The sequence below is a fragment of the Cavia porcellus genome, unplaced genomic scaffold, assembly GCF_034190915.1.
Source record: "Cavia porcellus strain 051 isolate PalLab524CR breed Dunkin Hartley unplaced genomic scaffold, mCavPor4.1 scaffold_10, whole genome shotgun sequence".
NCBI classification, from domain to species: domain Eukaryota; kingdom Metazoa; phylum Chordata; class Mammalia; order Rodentia; family Caviidae; genus Cavia; species Cavia porcellus.
The window spans coordinates 59,191,459-59,213,776 of record NW_026947493.1 but is presented as its reverse complement, the minus strand read 5'-3'; the positions used below and the strand labels follow the sequence as shown (position 1 = coordinate 59,213,776).

General features: G+C 34.1%; 1 protein-coding gene across 7 annotated transcripts in view; it reads right to left on the bottom strand.

Annotated features, from left to right (window-relative positions):
* Ralyl (RALY RNA binding protein like) overlaps positions 1 to 22,318 on the bottom strand; it is a 725,971-nt gene that overhangs the window by 120,484 nt on the left and 583,169 nt on the right. For all 7 annotated transcript variants that reach the window (XM_063257506.1, XM_063257505.1, XM_063257504.1 and 4 more), the window contains one exon: positions 20,147 to 20,222. In XM_063257506.1, coding sequence (XP_063113576.1) covers positions 20,147 to 20,222 — 76 coding nt within the window. The remainder of the gene's footprint in view (positions 1 to 20,146; positions 20,223 to 22,318) is intronic.

Sequence of the window (22,318 nt, the reverse complement as noted above, 5' to 3'; positions counted from 1 at the left end):
ACTTACAAAATATCATAGTTTAAAATTTCCTAGAAAATCGTACTTTTCATTGTTATCCAACTTATTATTTTTAGCAATGACAGCCCAGACTCCCACCTACATTTAAAATGAATGTTTCACAGGGTTTATGGCCATAGATTCTAGGATCAGATTGCCTAAATTTAATCCTTACAGGTAATTTGAAGAGGTAAAGCATTCATCCTTTACCAATAAAATTAACTCATAGTGTTGTTATGAAAAATAAAAAAAGGCACATATTGGACATACACAAATAAATAAGTGAATACATTATTAATCAATATTAAACAACAAAGTTATTAGTGTTATTTAAAATCTCTGATTCCTCAAAATCTTTTTCCTGGATACATGGCCAAGTAACAGAAATGGAGTCATTGGGACTAGGTTGGTGTAGTGGTTATATATTAATAAGTCATGCCGGCATGTATTGGAGAAGATAAACTGGCTGGCAGGTGGGAATTGGGGCTGAAACTCAGGTGAAGCATGTGTACTAGAGACACAGATTTTGGAGTCACACCATCAGTGTTGAGTTGGTATGTGGAATCAGGAGAGAGTGAGGCACCCAGAAAGAGTATAGAATAAGAAGAAAAACGTTGAAGAAAAAGTATCTAGGATTATCAGTAGGAGTGCATGTGGGTGGCCAAGTCCAGAAAGAGACAAGAGAAAGAGTCAGAGATTAACTACAACTACTCAGTTGTATTAACCCCTGCTAGTATGACATCTAGCACATAAAAGATGCCTATCAAATATTGACTGAGCAAACCTGAGGCTCATTCTGTAATACCAGGATTCAATTCATTCTATGGGATGGAAGTAAATAAAGAAGAAAAGATTTGTTTCTGTAAATAGTTCTTGTGTACTTTACCTAAGCAAAAAAGGAACAGGAATTGAAGAGAGCTAGCATTCTCACATAGAGCATAGGCTTAATAAGCCAATGACAACGCTGAAACTCAATGACGTTTGAAATGTAATTGGCCAATCTCTGTGAATTAATCTTTTAGTAAAAAGAATTTTTAATTGTATACTTTATTATCTGGGAAAGAACTGATTAATGTCTACATTTCAAAAAATATATTAAAGACAAGCAGGAGTGAAAATATTTTATGTAGAAAAGAACGGTATAATGGACTCCTGTCTCTCCCACCTTTTTTCTACAAACTCTTATGTGAGTGGTAAATCCACTAACACATTAAGTTTTGACAACAGGTTATTAGAAAACTAAAATTCAGAAAGACTAAATAATTTGCACACATTATACAATAAAGTTATGGAATTCAATCACAAGCCTAGATCTCAAGCCTATGCTCTTCACCTCAGCTCTACACTCTAAGGAACAGAAGAGAATGCGATGAATGGTTCACTGGACTTTAGTCTATCAGACCTCACAAGGTCACTGTGAGTTGTCCTTGGTTGACTGTTATATGTGGAATATTGTTATGCACGATTTGTAAATAAACTAATATGAGCATGCTTTTTGAGGACTATAGGAAACATTTTGAAAATATAAAATTTAATTTATATCTTATCATTAACCACTTGTAATCTAAATACAACCACATAATAATTTCATCATTCCAAGGCCTGAATTGAATAGGCTTTTCTCAAGGTTTGTGATTAAATCAGAGCAAATGTTGATGATTGATAACATATAATCCATTGCAATGATTCTTAGATGCCTCATTTATTAAAAATTTTTCATATTAAATTATAACAATTTTATCAGCATTCTTAAAAATCTATTTATTGCCAAAAGATTTTTTAAGAGAGTTCTTTACATGACAGATGTAAGATATTCATAGGTAAATGACTCATTGAGATCGGTTGAAAGAATTTCTCTGTTGTATTTACTCTCCAGTGTTCTCTTCTCCTCATCTGAAGAGAAACACAACAAATCAAAACTCTCAAGTTTCTGTGCTAACGCTCAGGACAGGAGGCTGAGAAGGCATTCCTCAGGGCTCTTGAGGTGAAAAGAAAGAAGCTTCCTGCATGCACAGCATAGGGAAAAGTACTGGTCTGTATAGCTCTGCTTTCTCTGTCCAGAGGACCCTGTGCAAACCAGGTTGGTTGGCAACTTGGGCTGAATAAATGCCTAAGACATTCATACACACTCAGCATAAGCAGGGACCCATGGCAGCCTCCTTATGCCATTATAGTCCTCTTTCAGCTGGGGAAACTGAGGAAAATCCCTTTTCTGGGGAGAAGAGATATGGCTGTCAAGAGAGAAGTGTTGTGGTGGATTCACCACATTTTCCCAAATGCAGTCTTTGTGGAGGTCTGTCAGAAACATCACACTTTCTGTGGCATACTGGACTCTCAGCAAGGCAATGGTGAGATAGACTAGGTAGCTGGACGAGAACAATCATTTTCTTAAAAAGCCTGTAAAGGCTAAAGCTGAGAGGTCAGGTAAGTTTTAATTTTCACGTCAACTATGATTAATTGATGGTGACTGCTGGGAACAAAGTGTTGACAAGAATTCTAAAACCCCCATGGCCTTGGGTGTAAGAAGGCTATAATTAACTTATGTCTGGCACAATAATAAGAAGGAAAAGAAACAGAATGAAGCTTAAATATGTGTTTTCCTACTTTGTGTTAAGAGCAGGTACAGAAAATTGTTCATCCTTACAAGAGATGAAGAAGTAGGCTATCCCCAAAGAAACTCAGATTTCTGGACTTTATATGCAGATGCACAAATAACAATGCACATTTATGCCATGTATGTGGTAGTATTTTGAATTTGGCACATTACTTTAAACATTATAACATATTTAATCCTTTTGAACTTTCCTACAAAATTCAATTATAATTTTTATTTTATAAATGACAAAACTAAGGCATAAATGGTTGATTTTGTTTCTTAAGACCTGTAAGCTAAAGGAGCATGGGATGGAATGAATTAGGAAGAATAATTATGACACTTGCTAATATAGTATATCTGTATTATTTCCAATATTTATTTGTTGACCATTAGAAGAACACCAAATTTATCTGCAATGCTGAGGAAACCAAGATTTTTACTTCTATGGTGGATTTTCCTATAATAAATTCAATGTTTTGAAATGAATAGCTGCTTTACCCTCTGCTTCCTGTGATACTATTTTCAAGGATTTCCATGCCCAGTTGAAATCTCTGCTTAGGGCTATAATCAGGCGCACTAGTAAGTTTCATTTGCAGTTACTACCATCTGTACTGCTATCTACAGGGACAGATTAATGGATGGCTATCGTATCACCCAAGAATCTCTGTGAAGTTTTGACACTCAGTCATGACTTTTGCCACACTGGAAATTGAGGCTATAGGCTCATCTTCCTTAGACAGGCTGTAATGTTCCTTTATAATGCTATCAGGAGATTGAACTGCAGTAAGAAAAATGGAGACAAAAGATAAAGAACCTCCTGGCAAGAAAGATCATTAACCATTGGAAGATTCTCCTGGGAGACTTGAAACACTTGGCCCAACAGCCTGAGAGGATCAGTGAGGATGGTGGTGGCAGATATTTGGCTAAAAAAGGCCTATAAGCTCTCATCTTTTCTCCATGTTGTTCCAGGATTAAGTTTATTGTACCTCATACTGAGAGGAAGTACATGAAATTCCCAAATCCACATATATTCTATTAAATTAAGGAAAATAATTTTCTGAATAAAAATAATTTCAAACTAAAGTATATTCATGTAGGAAAAATTTCTCATTTAAGTTCTACACCTATGTCCAGAAGACAAGCAAACTGAAGAAAAATTAGCAACTAGGTGCTTAGCTGTCTCATACAACTGCCTTATTTAGTTGCTTGCTATCGACTGGTAAATCCTGCAGAGAAACTGTGCAGCTGTCAGGAGTGCAGCCTGGGGAAGCAGGTGATCAGTCAGAGTTATCCAGTTCCAGATCTCAATCTTCAGACCTGCTCTTTGCAGAATTCTGATGCAATTTATCTTTTTCCCACTTTAAAATGAAGATATCAGAGTCAATACAATTCTATGCAAAATCAGATTACCAGGCATAATAAATCATGCAGCACATGATTGGAGTTAAGTGACATAACATAAGTCTTCACAGGACAAAGTAGTTTGCAAGTTTACATTTCTTGTCCCATGACTCCTTCTACACATATCACCTACATCCCACCATGTTATACCCCGCAAGATCCCAGGTTCAATTTCATTCTTTCCTCTTTTTTCTCTGAGAGAAGCAAACAAAACTCATTTATGCTAGGCTGTGTTTAATGTCTGCTAAAGGTTTGAGGAAACAGCTCATTTTTGTATATATTCTGCATGAGTATGTTTCTGTCTTCTTACTCCTTTTCTAGTAGGTTCAGCCATGTGTCCTGTCTGACTCAGGTTCCACACCCTCCCAACTTCTCCAAAACAATAAATGCTGGCACTTTAAAAACATAATGATTTTAACTGGCACATGCTGATAAAATTGTATCATGTTAACTAACTGCCTGACCTATTCAAAATTACCAACTTCTAGATTATGTTTGAAGTGTCCCATAACTTGCACAGTTTTATTTTAGCTGCATACTAGAGTTCCTTTCATTTTGAAGCTATAGCTGCCTTACACACATGAGTTTATAACTCTTGGTCTCAATCTTCATTGTACTGCTCTATGAGTTAACCAGGCAAAAACAAACAAGCCATGAAACCAAATTGGCTGGATACAAAATACGATTAGTTTTTTCATTGCTAACAGTCTCTAACATGCTGAATCCAATGATGACTTGTAAGTTAAAATGAAGTCTGAAGAGCGCTACATCCACTCAGCAAACTTCACGAGCTGTTTTGTTTCCTGCCACTTCGCTAGCATAGCACCTGCCTTCAAACATTAGAGCATTAGACATTTTAATTCTTCTCCTTTCTGTTATTACTTAATTCTTTGGTATTCTCAAACATTTCTGTGGCTTTGAATGCATCGTTGTACTGATGACTCATAAAAATGCACATGTAGTCCAGACCTCTTCCCTGAGTTCCAGACTAGATATCCATCTACCTACTCAGATGGCTAATAGAAAATTCAACTTTAACGTACACCAAAACTAACCATGATTCAACACTCCCCTATCTCTTTACTTATCTCAACTGCTCTCAAGAGTCTTTCCCATCTCACTTGTTTGCAATTACTCTAGAATTGTCATGTAATCATAATAGTGTCTTCAGTTCAGATGCTGTGGACAGGGTTAGTAAACATAGGACTTACAGTTTTTATAGGGATTGCCAAACAATCCAATTCAAAATGCTGTCTCACTTGTTACTATCTGTATTTTGTAAGTCATTCTCATTTGCCTTCTCAAATTCAGATACTGGTTAGTATATCATTCTTTAAAAGCCTCTTATGATACATGCCCTGTACTTGGACTCATTACCATTATCTGTCCCATATTAATAGGTCATCTCAGTAATGAGACCTTATCCTTTAGCCCTCTTTTTCTGTCATGCCCCACACTCTGCATGCTGTGACTCCAACCTAGCTTTCCTTCTTTTGCTGTCTGCAGCTATTGTACACTGTGCTGTTACAAAGCAGCAGAAAAGTGGCTGAACTTCAGCTTTAAGTACAATAAAAGGCAATTACTGTCAGGCAGGAGTCATTTTCTTATTACCAGCTCACTAATCTGTAGTCAGAAGAGCTGCCATAACCATGGATTCCTGACTACTTATTTCATTGTACCACTTAAGGGCTCATCAATTTTGACTTTTTGGATTTTGAGGATTAGATGACTTCAGCTTCCCCACCTCCCCTGGAACCTTGCTCTTTGCACTCTCCTCAGCACACTGAGCTTCTCATGCTGCCCCGGCATTAATTGAGTGACAGGTCATTTCCGGTAGTTTGCTCTGGCAGTGACTGTGTCTGCACACGAGGCTGCTGGACTGCAGTGAACTGTGAGGCTGGTGTTAATGAAATTTGCCCTTTTAGAAAATTAACTTTTCTAAGAACTATGGTGATGAGGGGAATCTAGTTCTTAAAATGAAGGGGTGTGTCTATTTAACTGACTTGTCCAAGATTAACACACATAAAAAATGATATTGCTGTCTGTATCAGTGTTTTTGTATGACATGTACCAATTACCAGCAGGAAAAAATATAATCTTTAACTATATATCTTTGCTGTTATAAAATTCTCCTTAAAGAAAAATTTGCCTAAGGTATTATAGTTACAAGAGAATCATTATTCACACTCCCACCATCCAAAGACAATTATAGATAAAATTTTGCTTAATTTTTTCTGTATATTTATTTGTTTTACTACTAGCATATATATTAGTTCTGTACATTTATTAGTTTTACTCCTAGTGTATATATTAGTTCTGTACAATTATTAGTTTTACTCCTAGTGTATATATTAGCCCTATATATTTATTAGTTTTACTGCTAGTGTATAGAAAATTTATTTTTATAAATCTATATCATCATGAATAATTTTTAAACATTATACCTGATAAATACGATGTGCCAGTTATTTCTTCACATTTTGGTTGGATCATATTACTTAGCTATTATACATAAAACATTAAAGAACATCTTGGTAATAATTTCATAAGTTTTTCAGATTTTCAAAATATTTAGGATTATCTCCTTACATACATTCAAAGGATAGAATTATTTAGACAAGAGATATGAATATTTTCAAATGTTTCATGAAGTTAAAACAAAAATGGAATAAACTCAATAGTGAATCACATATTCCTGATTTTACTCTCAGAATACGAAACTGAATAACAGAATTCCAAATATTACAAATGAGAACAAATTAACAGTATAATGCAATGTCTTTATTTACTGTGAGAAAACTGGATGTTAAGTTGAATTGCTTCTTGTTACACATTTGAGAGGGCAGGTCATTGCTGATATAGAAAATGGTTGCAGATGTTCTGATTTCTAATCTAGTGTTTGTTAAATGACCACCGAAATCTTTTCAACACTAAGTAACCCTAATACAAAGAGTAACTTTATTTTGGTCAACGGCAGGAACATTTTTTTTAAAAAAAATTATTTAAAGAAAGACTAAACAAAACAGAGAATGGGTAGAAGTAATACATACTTTCAAAGAAAAAAATAAACAGTAAGAAATCACTAGTTGATGATTACAGATTGTCCTCTTACAAATAGTTATTCAAGATACTAAAGTGAAACATATAAAGTGGGGATTCAAACAGTGAGACTGCAACAAGTTCTGTTCAACAACTAACAAAAACTTAGGAATACAGTTATCAATCTCATACACTTAAACATACATGCAATTATCCATATTTTCGATTATGTTGAGATTGAACAAACCCAAGCAGACTAATATCACTCTGAACAAAGAATAATACTATTGCTGGGTTTCACATTATGACACTCTAGGATCAGCACTGGGTACTTTAGTGTCTCTTTTTCTTCAAAGTATCTGTTCATTTCATCATGTGTCATAAGATCAGTTCTCATAAACTGTTTATAGATTTTATACATGCATGAGTCTTAACATGTATTTCTATCCTTTCTATATTAGATGGAGAAACAAAACAAAGCAAGACAAAACAAAACATATTCCTATAAACACATGAAATAAAAAAGACTATAAGACCACTGTACAAAGAGTTCTACCATAGTTGCTGTGCTGTCTCTTGTTATCTACAATAGAATTATCATCACACATAGTATAATTGCATATATCAGTACATAACAGTATTAATAAAAACACAACTTTGTATATAGTATAAAACTTCAAAAACAGGCAGTTATCAAACCAGAATGTGTATTGTAGAGTCTTGTCATCTTCAGTGTAGTTGTCTATAATCTCAGACTTGATACTATCAATCATATCAGTTTTGAATAAAATCTGTTGATACCAAACAGCAATCAAACAAACCAGATTTAACTAAGATCAGTCATGATAAAACAGTGTAAGTCATACAGTCATCCAGATTAAGATAATAGGAAATTAAAGATGATTACTGTGCTATATCCTGATGTTTTTGGGATAGCTGTCTGTGCCTTCAAATCTAAAGCAAGTAGACAAACTGGGAGGGAATAAAATCTAAGCAGAATGGTTCAAGTAATGTGGGTTTTAAATCCTGATACACTATTAACAATATCTTCTGTCATCTTTTTTTAAGACTCTCTCTCCCCTTTCACTTCCCCAGTTACACTGTGCATTTTGGGGTCTGACCGAGACCCTTGGTTTTAAATTGGGGGTGTGGGGCAACCTGCTATTTACCTGAGTGGTTCCAAACCTTCTTTCTGCTGGACTTGATCTCTAAATGTATTCCTTTACCTATTAAAGCATGTCTTTCCAACCTATCCACAAATACTGGTCTAGTTGCCCCTATTACTCTATGGTTCTCTGTCACATAGAGCACTGTTTTCTCATATTTGATTTTCAGCCCATGTACTCTTTTTCATGTTAATTATATTTCCTATAAATAGCATCTCAGTGGACCCTGCCTCCTGATCTACTCCACATGTGGTTCTTTTTTTTTTAAATTTAGTGTATCAAAGCCATCTATGTTAGAGATTATAACTAACCTTCTCTGCCTCATTTCTGTTATGCTTTTTTTTTTTTTTTTTTTTTTTTTTTTGCCATCAGTTGTCTGCTTATCTTCTTCATTCTGTTTTCTGCTCCATTCATTGAGGCTTCTCTGCCACTGTTCCTGGAAGTCTAGTACTTTTCTCTCCTCTAGAATGCCCTGAAGTATTCTCTGTAGAGTTGGATTGGTGGTTGTGAATTTCCCAAGTTCCTCTTTGTCTTGAAAACATCTTGTTTCTTCATTAATTTCTAGAGACAGTTAGTAGGGTATATCAGTCTGGGTTGGAGGTTATTTTCTTTCAGGGCTTGGAATATTTTGCTCCAGGCTCTTCTTGAATTGGTGGTTTGTGTTGAGAAGTTTTCCATTATTCTGATGGGCCTTCCTTTATAGGTGATCTGTTGCTTGTCGCTAACAGCTTTTAATATTCTGTTCTTATATTGAATTTCTTGGATCTTGATTATTATATGCCTGGGTGTAGCTCGTTTTGGTTGAAGGTAGCTGTAGTTCTGTATGCATCATACATCTGAATATCATTTCCTTTTCCTATGTTTGAGAAGTTTCCCTTAATTATTTCTGTGAATAGCCTTTGTACTTCCTTTGTTTGTACCCCTGCTTCTTCATTCACATTCTTTTATTCTCAAATTATAGATCCTCTTGTCATCTTTCAGCCTTTGTATTGTTACTGCTTCTTTCTTTGTTATTTTTAAAAAGTATTCCCTTTCATAATTCCACATGGCAAAACTGTCCTCCAGTTTGGATAATCTATCCTTAGTTTCTTTCAAACAGATTTGCCTTCCTTCCATAGAGTTTTTAATTTCCTGGTAATCTTTTTGAATCTGCTTCATGTATTCTATATTTTCTTTATATTCTTCATGAAATGGTTCTCTCCTTTGTTTGAATTCCTCCCTTCTTCCATCTGTGTCTGCTTTAGGGGTGCTTAGCGTCTCTTTTATTAATCTTCTTGTATCTTGCTTTACTTGGCTAAATATTTCACTTTTGAACTTGTCTATGAGGTCCCAAAGATATCTCTGTATGTCCACTGGTGCTGTGTCTGATATTACATGTTTGCTGTTCTCATTCTCCTTCGTACTTACCTGTCCTGGGTCAATGTTCCCAGGGTTGGGACCTGGGGACTTTTTCTTGTTGCTTCCTCTTCCTATGTTTTTTGTTTCTTCCAGGAGGCCCCAGTTTGTTTCTTTGTTGGTTACAATTCTTCTGAAGCACGCTGGCTAGATGACACTTCCCATTCTAGTATGCTAGTGAGTTGCAAACAGGGGCAGCATATGCTGGCCCCTCCCTTCCTTATCTGCTGTGGCCTGCACTGTATTACTGTGTGCCACCTCCCCTTTGGGTCAGTCAAACTTCTGAGACTTCACTGCGTTAGTGTGTGTCACTGCAGTAGGGAATTGATTTTGGATAACCTATTGGGTCTCAGCCAGGTCGCATGACCCAGGCCTAGCTCACTCCAACAATCAGTTGGGAAGGTAACAACTGACTGAAGTCACTGCTGCCCCTTGTACTTGCCGGTCCTGCCCAATCCCAGAATGTCATCTGCCAGAGCCCCCCTTTCTGTGGAATGGCTCCACTTCCATCACTCACTACAGGTCAGTGCAGGCTCCCCACCAGCTTAGCTCTCCATTTGGCTGGCCACCCCCAACCTCAGTGTGACTTTGCCTCCAGTGAGTCTAAGCAGCAGGACTTTGGAGGGCTAGGCAAGTCACCCACTGCGGTGGGAGCACTGAACTTTTTGTTGTTCCAAAAATAGCACCAGGACTGTATGTCCGATTGGTTCTTCTCACCTTAGTTTCTTCTTGGGATGAAAGAATTCATCTCCTTCTGTTTGGGACTCCCCACATTGCATTATGTTGAATTCTAAGTTGACTATCTCAGGGCGCCTCTGTAGCCAGCTGTTATCTATCCATCATCTTTGCTTTCAATGGCATGAATATTTGAAATAAATATTAAAATATAAACTACATAGAACCTGTGTTATTTACAATGTAATATGCTTAAACCATATTTGATGGTCTTGTCCTTTGATTCTCCCATACAGTAAGTAAAAATAAAATACATACCATCTCTCAGAAGATTTCTGAGAATTCTGATACGTAATTATAAGAAAGAATTATCAATCATATTTTTATTTACTAGAAATAAAATTAGAAAAACTAAACAGTCAATTAAATCTTCAAAGAGTGAATTTCTGTATGAAGCACCTATCATATGTTATCCTTTAAAAAACCAGTAGGTATACAATGCTGGGTTTGTCCTCCTCTGTCTAGGCATGGAAAAAGGGTTTTCAAGCATTTATATCTTAATCAGAAAAATTACTTTCAAAAAGGTACTAAATAGTTTAATTTTTATAAGGAAATTATAAACTTCTATCAACATATTTAATAGTAACTTTTTTGATTTTCTATCAACTTGAAGTCCTATAATACCCCCATTATCTTGTTTTGACTGATTAGACTCTATTCTGCTCTGTATGAAAGTATCAAGTATCAGAGTATAGGCAACTACTATAAAGGCAATAAGATTCACTATGATGCCCATTCTGGTTTGACTATTATCCTCTTTTGAGGTGCTGTTAAGACTTACAAAGTTTAGGTTTTATTGGTCTTGTTCTCTACTGTTATGTTTAACTCCATAATACCTAAAGAGATAGACAATTCGTCTTAAGGATACAAGAGGCATTATGGTAACCATTGTTGATAACCTTGTACTCTGTTTTTACATCATGTGCTATGTCTATCCTTGGTTTTGACTGACAGCTTTGTTTTATCATGCTTGATTTTATTCTCTTTCAAAAAAAAAAAAGTAATAAGATCTAAGGGAGCAATAAAGCCCAAAATGTGTAAATTTTGTTGTAATAAAGAGAGGGAAAGAAAAGTGCCCTGAAGGATACAATAGCAAGGGTGTTTAGGTGTGTTGCATAGAAGACCATATTAATAGTTTGGATTGGATTACTGAACACAACTGCTTGCAGTCTCACTGTTTGAATGTTCGCTTTGTGTGCTTTGATCCTGTGACCTGAAACACTGTTTCTAAGATGATATCGAGTAATCTATTAACTGGTGATAGCATACTGTTTTTTGTTTTTTTGCTTTTCTGTAGTTCTGAATTACTTGTACCCTTACACTATTTTGTTTTGTTCTGCTTTTTTTTCTTTTTCATTTTAAATAAAATATTTTTAAAAATTTATATTCAATAAAAGTGGAGCCTGAAAAAAAAGCCAACCAAAACTAGAAACCTCACTTTTCCACATAAAATTTGCTCAAAATTAACATTTGAAAATGTTTATTATCAAACATTTTCTATTAGCTTATAATTAGCAATAAATATATTCAAATTTTAGTTGATCAGTTTATACTTTTTATAAGTAGAACAGAATTAGCTAATTTTATAAAATGATTCTGTGTGGTTAAAATAATTACATACATTGTATGGGTAAGAGAAGCTGATAGAGAAAAAAAGAGTTGAGTAAATTGATATATACTAGAAAAATATGGCACATAGAAACTAGGGATGAATGACCCAGGAATGTCTTTGTCTTGGACCAGAGAGCCTTTGAAATGTGAATATCAAGGGAGATTTTACCCCCCTTATCCAGCGTCCAGTTCTTCCTGTCTCTCTCTGTCTGTCACTCTGTTTCTCCCTCACCCCACTTACTGTGTCTTTGTGAAAGAGATCACTTGAGTGGTGATCTTGTTTCAAATTATAAAACTATCTCCTATCCTAAGGATATTAGAAGTCTGATTTTCCTCTGGATAATGTTTACTAACATAACTGGTGGTCCCAATTGCCAGGTAAAGTTAGGATGAATGATCTGTGATAAATTATGCTGTCAAGTTCTCATATTTGAGAATTAGTTTTATACTGAAAACATATACATAGAATATTGTATATCCTTGGTTACAGAAAAGTGACCAGAGACCTAGCAGACTGAATTTCATGTGTACCACATTCTGTTTTAATGTTTACTTAATTAATAATAAAATGGCTCCTTTTTAGCATCTCTGTAGAGAGAATTTCTTGATTTGGGAAAAGATGTTGAGATAATTATACATCTCCAAAATGCAATCAGTAGATAACACTCTTTCATAAAATATTTTCTAGTCTTTAATTTGATTTACTTAGAGTTAAGTCTTTAAATATGTTTTAATTTCTTTTATGCTCACTTCCATGCAGTCTTTTAGAAATGTAAACACAATGGAGTCTTCAATAAATGAGTAGATGGGAAAGGTAAAGATGATACGAACCCTGAGTAAAACAGGGATGAGATAACCCTTTAGAATAAAAAAAATAATAATAACTTATGAATGTATTTTGGATTGGAAGCTTAAAGGCTTTAGATCTTTACAACACCTGTTCTAAAACAAGACAATCACTGAATCTAAAGACAATAAATAGCACCAAAAGCAAATAAAATCAACACTGACAATGAAGACATTCCAACATATGAACAAGGAAGGGCCTTGCTTTTTCGAAGATAAAACTCATAAAGCATCTTCCTTCTAGGTAAGGAGCAATGTGAGATGCATACTTTAAGCTCTCATAAGACTAGCAGAATCACTCTCTGTGCTCAGTCCTCAAAACCACCACACCCAAACAATGAAGAAACAGAGTTAGATGCTTGGCGTATATAACATTAAAGTCTTGCTTGAATACTGCTGATGTGGAAATCTTTAGTTCAATCGAAAATCCAGTTTTCATGTATAAAAGAAATAGTTCAAAATAAGCTAAAATTTCTTAGGTGGAATAAAATCAATAATTAGAAGGAATCAGTTGCATGTCTTCCTTTGCACTAGCATAAGGATGAAACAAAAGTTTAGAACACTTTGTCCAATAATAGATTTACTCTTTGTAGGCCACTTTGTCCAATGATAGATTTACTCTTTGTTTCCATCTCTAATAACAGCAAAGAAGTAGCATCAAACAACAGAACAGGCTAAGTGATGACTGCATTATATGCATACAAACATGGTCTTTTATTTTTGGTCCTTACAGCTGTTTGGACAACTCAACCATCTGGTCAACCACGTGTTACCTTTTATTTCTTCCCACTACACAGCTATGTGGGTATCTTGAGGCAAGGCTTCCTGTCTCTATTGACCTATCTGAAAAACCATTTTTAAAAATTCATTGGATGGTAAACATGTTCTGGGTCAGAGAAAGAAATTCTCTGTGGCTTCCTTCAAGGCTGCTCGATTTATTGAGATACTTTATGAGAAAAATGCTATCAGTTTTAGAAATGTATGTGTGTGTGTGTGTGTGTGTGTGTGTGTGTGTGCACACACACATGTGTGCTATGTAAATATTACTTAGCTTGGTCCCTGCTCTGTTGTTAGATGATCTCTTATCAAGACCTGCATACTAACAATTTGTCAGCAGAGACTGTTAAGAAAACAAGTTTCTCCTCAGATGTTTAAGTACTTTCTTTTGCTACAAAGTTACATAAATTATGATGCTCTCTTTTTTTGCCACAGTTGACAGAAATCTCATGCCTAAGTTTGCCAGTACTTTGTCATTGCACGCTTTCTTAATATAAACAAACATACACCTGGTCTGATTTGCCCATCACTCCTTTAATTCTCATGTAGATTTTGGTTTTTGTTGCTATTTTCTTTTTAAAATTAGTTGTACAGTTTTTGTCCTTTGATTTTATCATAAATAAAACAAACAGAAATGTCATCGTTTGTCTTTCAGCCAACCCAAAGTTAATGATGAAAATCACAGAGGTCTTAGAGGTAGGCTCTCTGCGGTAAGGATTTATATCACCCTGCCTCTCTCTATCTATATTCATTCCACACACATGAATATAATCATGGATATTTATGCATTAAAAGTATATCAGAAAACTGCAAATAGGCCATTCTTTAACCTAGCAGAGAACTGCCTGCAGCAGAACTATTTTAATGGGTATTGTGTCAGCATTTCTTTAAACATTTTAAATGTAAAGGTCTGTAAGTTACATTTGCTTAGTACTGAATTATGAAGGCCATACTACAAAGAAAAGTGATTTTTTTTAATCAAAAGTTTCTTTCCTTAGAAAGTTATATGAAACATCCCCTGATTATTTGAGTGTGAAGTTTAACAACATCATCAGCATAACTAAAAGTTCATTTAAAATTAATCAGCTAAAACGTTTCATCGAGGCCTTTCTCTTTGAATAATCAAAATTATAATTCCAATTAAAATTTGTAGAGTATCTATAATAATTACAGAATATATATATATATATATATATATATATATATATATATATATCACCTTTTAAGAAACTTTTATTTCTTCCTTTATGTGACCAAAATGCTTTGGACCACTCAGTTTCAAACATCACCTTCAAACCACTAATAAATACTATGGTTCTTGCAAGAGCGATGCCTGTCTAACAGTCTTTTCACCAAATATACTCATAAAATATATGCATGTTCAATATCAATAAAGTGAATGTTTTAAACTTTTTTGGTATAAAAGCATATAAAAATTTATCTGTAAGCTGAATTTAATTAGAGAGATACTCATCTTTGAGTTTTAGAAATATGTAGGGGTTTTTGTGTTTTTTGTCTTACAGATATTGGCAACTACAATTTAATTACATCAAAAAGATTGGATTAGAAATAAAAAAAAATGCAGTTTCTGCATAATCCCCACAAAAATAAAATCTGGTACATGTCATGCTCATGCTTGGTTTGAGTCTATTTCTGAAGAACAAGATGTATTAGTATAGGAACAGGAGAAAGCAGTTCTTCCTCACACTCCACTTTGTAAAACAGAGCTAGTTGGCTTTCTTGAGTGGCCCTAACCGGTTAGGAAGTAAAACAGAAGAAAATCTTTGTCACTACCAAAGAGGATTGGCACTCCAAATAGCTTTTGAAATGGAATGTATATTTTCCTTAACATTATCAAAGAAGACAGAAAATAAATAAAGTGACCAATAGTTAATTGGTAAACATTTCTCAGCAAACTGACAAAGTCAGTGAGTAGAGGTGTCCAGGATGCTTTTCTTCCATATTGATTTTTGCATTTTAGCATTAGCTGAAATTAATTCCCATGGCTTTCATTTCTATTACCAAGAATCAAGCACACATTTAGGTGACTCTAAAGTCCCTCTTTCAAATGATGTGCCAAGACCATTATGAAGATAATAACATAACTCATATAGACAAAATATAAAATAAATCACCAAATATTACTTGCTAGAGAATCACTTTATATGGCTAATGTTTTGAAATTTTTTATCCACAAAGTTCTTGTAAACACATCTATGGCTTCAACTACCAATCATAATGTTCTTAAAAATGCAGATAGCTTTAGCTGTGTTACCCTGTGGTAATTAAGGAGTCTTTAATTTATTTGATCCTTGTGGTCATCTTTCTGGGGTGGAAAGGCTTCTCTAAAAAGTATGTTCACATTAGTCACAAAATCTTAGTTGGGAATGGTACATGACAATCTCAATGAAATTAATGAAATAAAGCTTACATATTTCATATCTAATTAGCTGTGTTCTTTGGAACTGAAAGGGCTGCCTCTAGGTGAATGAAAATCTGTGTTTATTTAGCTCTGATAAATAGTGCTTTTGTTCTCTGGTATCTTTGTTAGCTTAACTCACACCAAAGAGAAAAGGTTTGTTTACAAGCAGAAGCAAAGCCATCATACAATTATTCTCATTGAGTAATTATTTAGCATTAATTGGAACTTGGCATACTGGAAAACTTACATCCTGGGGGAAATTTATTATTTTAGAGTACCACAGATACTTTGTAATGTACATAGCACATTTGAAGGAGTAATTTATTAAAAGTTACAATATTTTCCCTGGACAATGGATTAGCTATTCACCATTAGGACTGGGTCCAATATTTATGAAATGTTCACAAATGATTAATTATGCTTCATTTATAAATAGACTCCAGTGGGAAAAATTTTTTATTGCAAGTAATATTTTAATGAATTGTCTGTCCGGATGAATTCAGGTCTAGCTGGAATGATTTATTTTTGCTTCCTTTCCCCAACTTCACACCTGAGCCCAACACTGCATATTATGTTCTCCCTTCTTCTTTCTGACTCATGTGGTCATTCCCCAGTTGTCTAAACTAGAAACTTTGGCTGATTCTAACACTCATTCTCCCTTAAACCTAATTTCCAGTTAGTCACCATATTCAAATGATTTCTGGTTGTCTGCTTAGTAAAAGCCAACTCTCTTCAATCTGATGTATTCATAGGCTAGACCACTGTAATGTTCCCAGTACCCATTTTCCACCAGTTTTTCTACCTTTCACCATGAGATGCTCTTTATCTTGTGCTTTTGCCCTTGAGCTTGTTTAGCTTGCTCAGCATGCTCTTTTTACTGTCTGCAGAGTGAATGTCTGTTTGATTAAAAATTGGCTCAAGTATCATCTTCTTCCTTTAACTTTTCAATACTTTTCACTTTCTTTTTCTTGGACAGAGTTCGTAATTCTTCCATTTATTTTCTTATGGGAACATATGCATACCTTTTCTGGTTTTCCTTACTTGTTTATGCATGAAACTCATGCATACTATGTAAGAGTTTTTAAACCTCGCTGTGCTTTATTTTGCATCTTCTTTGTATGTGTGTCAATTAAGCACATATTAAGCATTTGATGAAGGTTGACTCAACTGAAAATCCTGGTAAAATAATCCAAAGATAGTTAGGCTTCAGTGGCTATTCCATGTGAATAGTGCCTTGTGACTGATGACGGAGGTGAATTGGTAAAGAGAGCCTGACAGCAGGTAGGTTACAGGCCCCAAAAGTATAGTTGTAGAGACGGAGAAGTTCACAGAATAATGATAAATTAGAAGTTATCCTTAACTATACAGAAAACTTACTTATATTTTATAAGGCTTTCTCTTTTCCCTGCAGTTTTGGATTTTCTGTACCAGTTGACTAGAAAAGCAGCAACCATCAACCTTGATCATACAAGACACATTAAATATATCTTCTATGAGTGAATGAACAAATGGAATTATTACAGCTTTTTAAGGTAAACAAATAGATTTAAAGTTGCACAGACTAAGAAATTAGAGACCATTGATTTTCCAAGCTGCTACCATATTCTATATACTGATCTAGATGCTTTTACCTCAACTATACAATTTTATATAATCAAGAAAAGTACATAACAATTACATTAGATAAACAACTTGAATTTCAAACTTTTATCTTGAAATCAAATGAATATGTGCTATTTTTCTTTCTTATGAAGTGTCTAACGTGTAGTCTGTTCCACTAACTGGCATGGTATTCATATAGAGACATATAATGATTATTGGTTTTGATGGCTAGAAAAAGCTGTTTCTTGTTTAAAAAAAAAACATTGTTTAAGTAGCAGAAGGTGAGTTAATGTAGAAAGCTATGACCTAGCTTCAAGATCAACAGATTTGAAGTCTGGTCTTATTCCTAATCTTATTTTACTTCAAGTAAATACTTTATTGTATTGAAAACTTGGATTTCTTGTTTATAGAGCAAGACATATAATTTTAGCCTTGTGGATTTTATGATGAAGATGATTAATATGTATAAAATATAGCTTTACAGATGAAAATGAAATATTAGAAGTATTAAGCTTCTGTAAGAATAGAAAAATGTTTATAAAAAGTCTTTCTCAGCTGCACATTCTTTATTCCCTTGATTAACTGTTATTCAATTTCAGTATATTTCAGCTTTAATTTATGTAAACAAATGAAAATAGAATAAACAATTCCCAAATAATGTGATTTGTTTGCATTGTAGTACATTTAAATGAAATTCTGCTAATTCTTTTGAATTCATAATTCAACATGTTATAGTAGAAGAGAAATAACAGTTAAAAAGACATTTGTTTCTTGTCAAGAGCTTACACTCATGTAAGGAAGCCAAAACAACCCCACAACAGGGGAAATATGAAAATTAGCATTATTGTAGAAGCACTGATAATTCATTGATGAGAGGAAAATCGAGACAAAACAACAACAAAAACAAGCCTGCCAGCTTGTCTTGTTAATAATTGAATATATGACTTCCAAATGTTGTGTTAGCTGCAGCTGTACGCATACATTTTAAAGTGAATCTGACCAAAAAATAATTTACTGTGCTCAGTTTTATAAACACTGTCCTTTACCATAAACAAGGTATCAAAAGTGTCATTTGCTTTTTGTTGTCTGCGCTCTTTAATGTCCATATAGCTCCATGAGTAATTATCAATGTTTGTTTCTTGCTTCTTTTCATTTTTATATAAAATATTTTATTTTATTAAGATTAAATAAATTTAAACAACCAAAGTAAGAGACAATGAAGCTTTTTTTTTTTTTTACAGTATATTGCACCTTTAAAAATCACTAATGCTCACATATTAGAGAGCTCTGGAGCATTAGGAATGAGTGTGATGAGTGATGTAGCTCTAACCCTTGTCTGCAGGGCTGAAAAAGAAAAGTGCTAGTATTCAGAAAGCAAAGACAAGGCAACATCTCAGATCCTTCTCACGAGTACTCTCTTTTCTATATTTTGTCAAAATAAATCCAGTCTAAACATAATCCAGTCTAAAATATACATATGAATATAAGGTATTTCTTCTTTATACAAATGATATCAGTAAGTAGAAAGCCTAGCTTAACACTTATGTTAGCTCTTTGACTGGATACTGATGGCATGATGATTTGTATCTCTGAGAGCAACCAATAAATTGGATGGTAGGAAACCTCAATAGCCCAGAACAATTGCCTAAGTCTAACAAAAGCGAATTTTACAGGGACAGATGCAAAGTCAGCACTGACAGTATAAAACCAGTGGCAAAAAGACATGAAGAGGCACATATAGTTTAACAGGAGAACATGATTTTTTGTTCTCCAGAGTGCTGTTTTTAAAGAATTGAAAGTTATATCAGTACAATCTTTTTTATTCCTGATCAACCCAATTCTATTTAACTTGATAAAAGTATTTACAAACAACAAAAAGGCTAAGTCTACTTTTCTCTGTCCACCTGGAATTCAGATTATAGGTAAGGATTCTGATAAAGGCATGAAGAGGGCAAAACCACTATTAAATTGATGTAGAACTGATTAGTTTAAGAATGGCTAAAGGAATCTATAAAGGAGAGAATATATTCATCATTTTGGAGAAGTAGGATTAACAGAAACATGTACTATGTGGTAAAGCCCAAGTAATAGTTTGGAAAGAATTTGGGATAGGTAATTTGGAGGCACAGGTTCGAGTATTGGTACCATAATTTACTAATGGTAGGACTTAGAGAAAATCACTAGAACACTCAATCTCAGGTCACAGGATTTTTATGAAAATTAAACAACATATGTAAAGCACCTACAGTACATAGTTGTACTTGATAGTCAGCAACACTGATCTTGCCATTTGTCAAGATCACTAGAGATTTTCATTAGATTTTATTAGGGAATTGTCTGGTAGAATGGTTACATAAACAGACCTGTCAACAACAGGCATGTAAGATTCCTGTCAATATACGTGGTATTTCTATACTATGTTGATAACATTTTCTCATACTTAATGCCAGTAAAAAAAACTTGCTATTCAAAATAGGTGATGTCTTTCATAACATAATTCCTTATAAATTACAAAATATTTCACTACTGCATTTAGTAAAACAGTGCTTGTTTTCTTACCTGTAAAGTGCAGAAAGGGGCCTCTTATTTCCTGGTTTTGGTCTGTATGGTTTGGGTTCTCCGGCCATGTTGATATCTAGAAGTGTAAAAGAAAATAGTATTGATTAAAAAAACTTAACTTTTTATGCAAATTAAATCTTCTAGTTTTCTTTTTCTTTTTGTCATTTGTTTTGAAAATATTGGATGCTATTCATTCATTCATTCATTCATTTGAAATGTGCTTATTGAGTACCTCCTTTGTAGAACACATTGTTAGGGATAGGTCATACAAAACAAAACAGCAAATCAAAGCCAAAACAAAATAAGAAATATAGAAGGTATGTTCATCTAATAAAATTATTATCTATGTTTTTCACAGATGTGTAACAAAGTGTTCACTGTGCAATGGAAACAAAAATATTACTGGAAAAAACATGGTATCTCACCAGGCAAAAGATAGAAAAAGAGATAAGATAATCTGAACCTTAATGAGCACCACTGATACTCTTTTGAACCTTAAAAACATAACACTAAGCAAAGTGTCATGAGAAGCGCCTGGTAGTATAAATATTTTTATGAAAATTAAATTGCAATGTAAACATTATATAGGAATAAAACATATGTAGTCTAATTAAAGAGAAAAGATTAGGTAACATTTATTTGAGGATTATATCTAAAAGGGCAGATAAGATGTGGGATTTGAAAGAACTCTTAAAATTGAATTGTAAAGCACCATTTCTTAAGTAGAAAAAATATGTTTACATTATTTTTTATAACTTACATATTTCATAAATTTTATTTCAAATATTAATAAGTAAAGATTTTAAGAGACATGAGAAAATGTAAAACTGTATGTTAATAAATATTCAGTCAAAAAGCAGTAAGCTTTGGTAAACAAGAGATTTCAGCTGGACTGTGAGCTCATGTACATATCCAGTGGGATAAAGCACACCTTGGGGGTGGTTTCAAAATTCTGGGTTGTTTCAAAATTCTATGAGTATGAGAAGATCATCAGAAATTCCAATTAGAATTTAAAACTTGATTTGAATGGGGCACAATTCAGAGTTCTGAATAGAGGATAGACCTAAAAATGTACCATAAAGAAAGTAACTCTTGTATGATTTAGAATAAGTCACAGCTAAGATCAAAGTTGTCTAAACCTTTTAGATGTGATATTACTGGAACAAAAAGCAAGTAAAAAATACATAATTACATTATTTTTATAAACTCTTTAATAATGATACAGGGTACCTGTCTTTAAAAATATCATGAGATAAACTGTGTATTTCCAGCTTGTATCTAATGACTTACAAAGTAAAAATTTAAAATTATTTTCGTATGTAAATAAAAATATTAGACAAGCTTATAGATAAAAATATTTTAGCATCTTTTCATTTTTTATAATGTGTTTTCAGAGGCTTTGAAGATGTGCTATGGCTTTGACAGCAAATTCACGCAACAGAAAACCTCTCCGTGACAGGCTAATATACTCAGTATTTCTAGACATCAGCCTCCTTTCAAAGGTATTAAAATGCCTAAGAAAATCCTTTGTCCCTTCTGAACACTGAGTGGTGTTCAAATGGAAATTAATTCTTAAATATGCATATTTATGTATTTTACACTGATGCTCTGTGGTTTGTGATCCTCTAAAGTACAGAGGGGTGGGTGTAAGAGGCAGGATGGGGGATGGAGGCAGCAAACTTGGGTAACTTCAGTGGACAATAGACCTTGCAGTGTATGAATCAACCAATCTTTCCTTCATATTGAATTTTAAAAATACAAGCATTAATATGTCCTCTGAACAATTCAAGTCAAGGCTCAGATTTGCTTGTCTCGAGTGCTACTGGCTTTCAAGGGACAGTGTGAAGAGCATCTGTAGTAGGAACTCTGTGGCCAGTGACAGAGATCTCCACAGTCTTCATGCCCTGATTGTCTTAGCACTCATGAGACAGCAGGAAGAGTAACCAAGATTCAGTTATCTCTCACTCTTTTAAGAGGTGGCTTTCCAGATACAGAGAAAAGGGAATAGGGCCTATTTCCGGAATTCCTGAATTTACAGATTTATACCAGCACTACTAGTACTCAGAACTTCTGTATTATCCTCAAACGTTGGGTTTAATCTTTCTGGTCAAATGATTTGGGTATATTTCTAAAGTTCCAGTTAAATCTCTAGTCACGAACAGAAGTCACCTT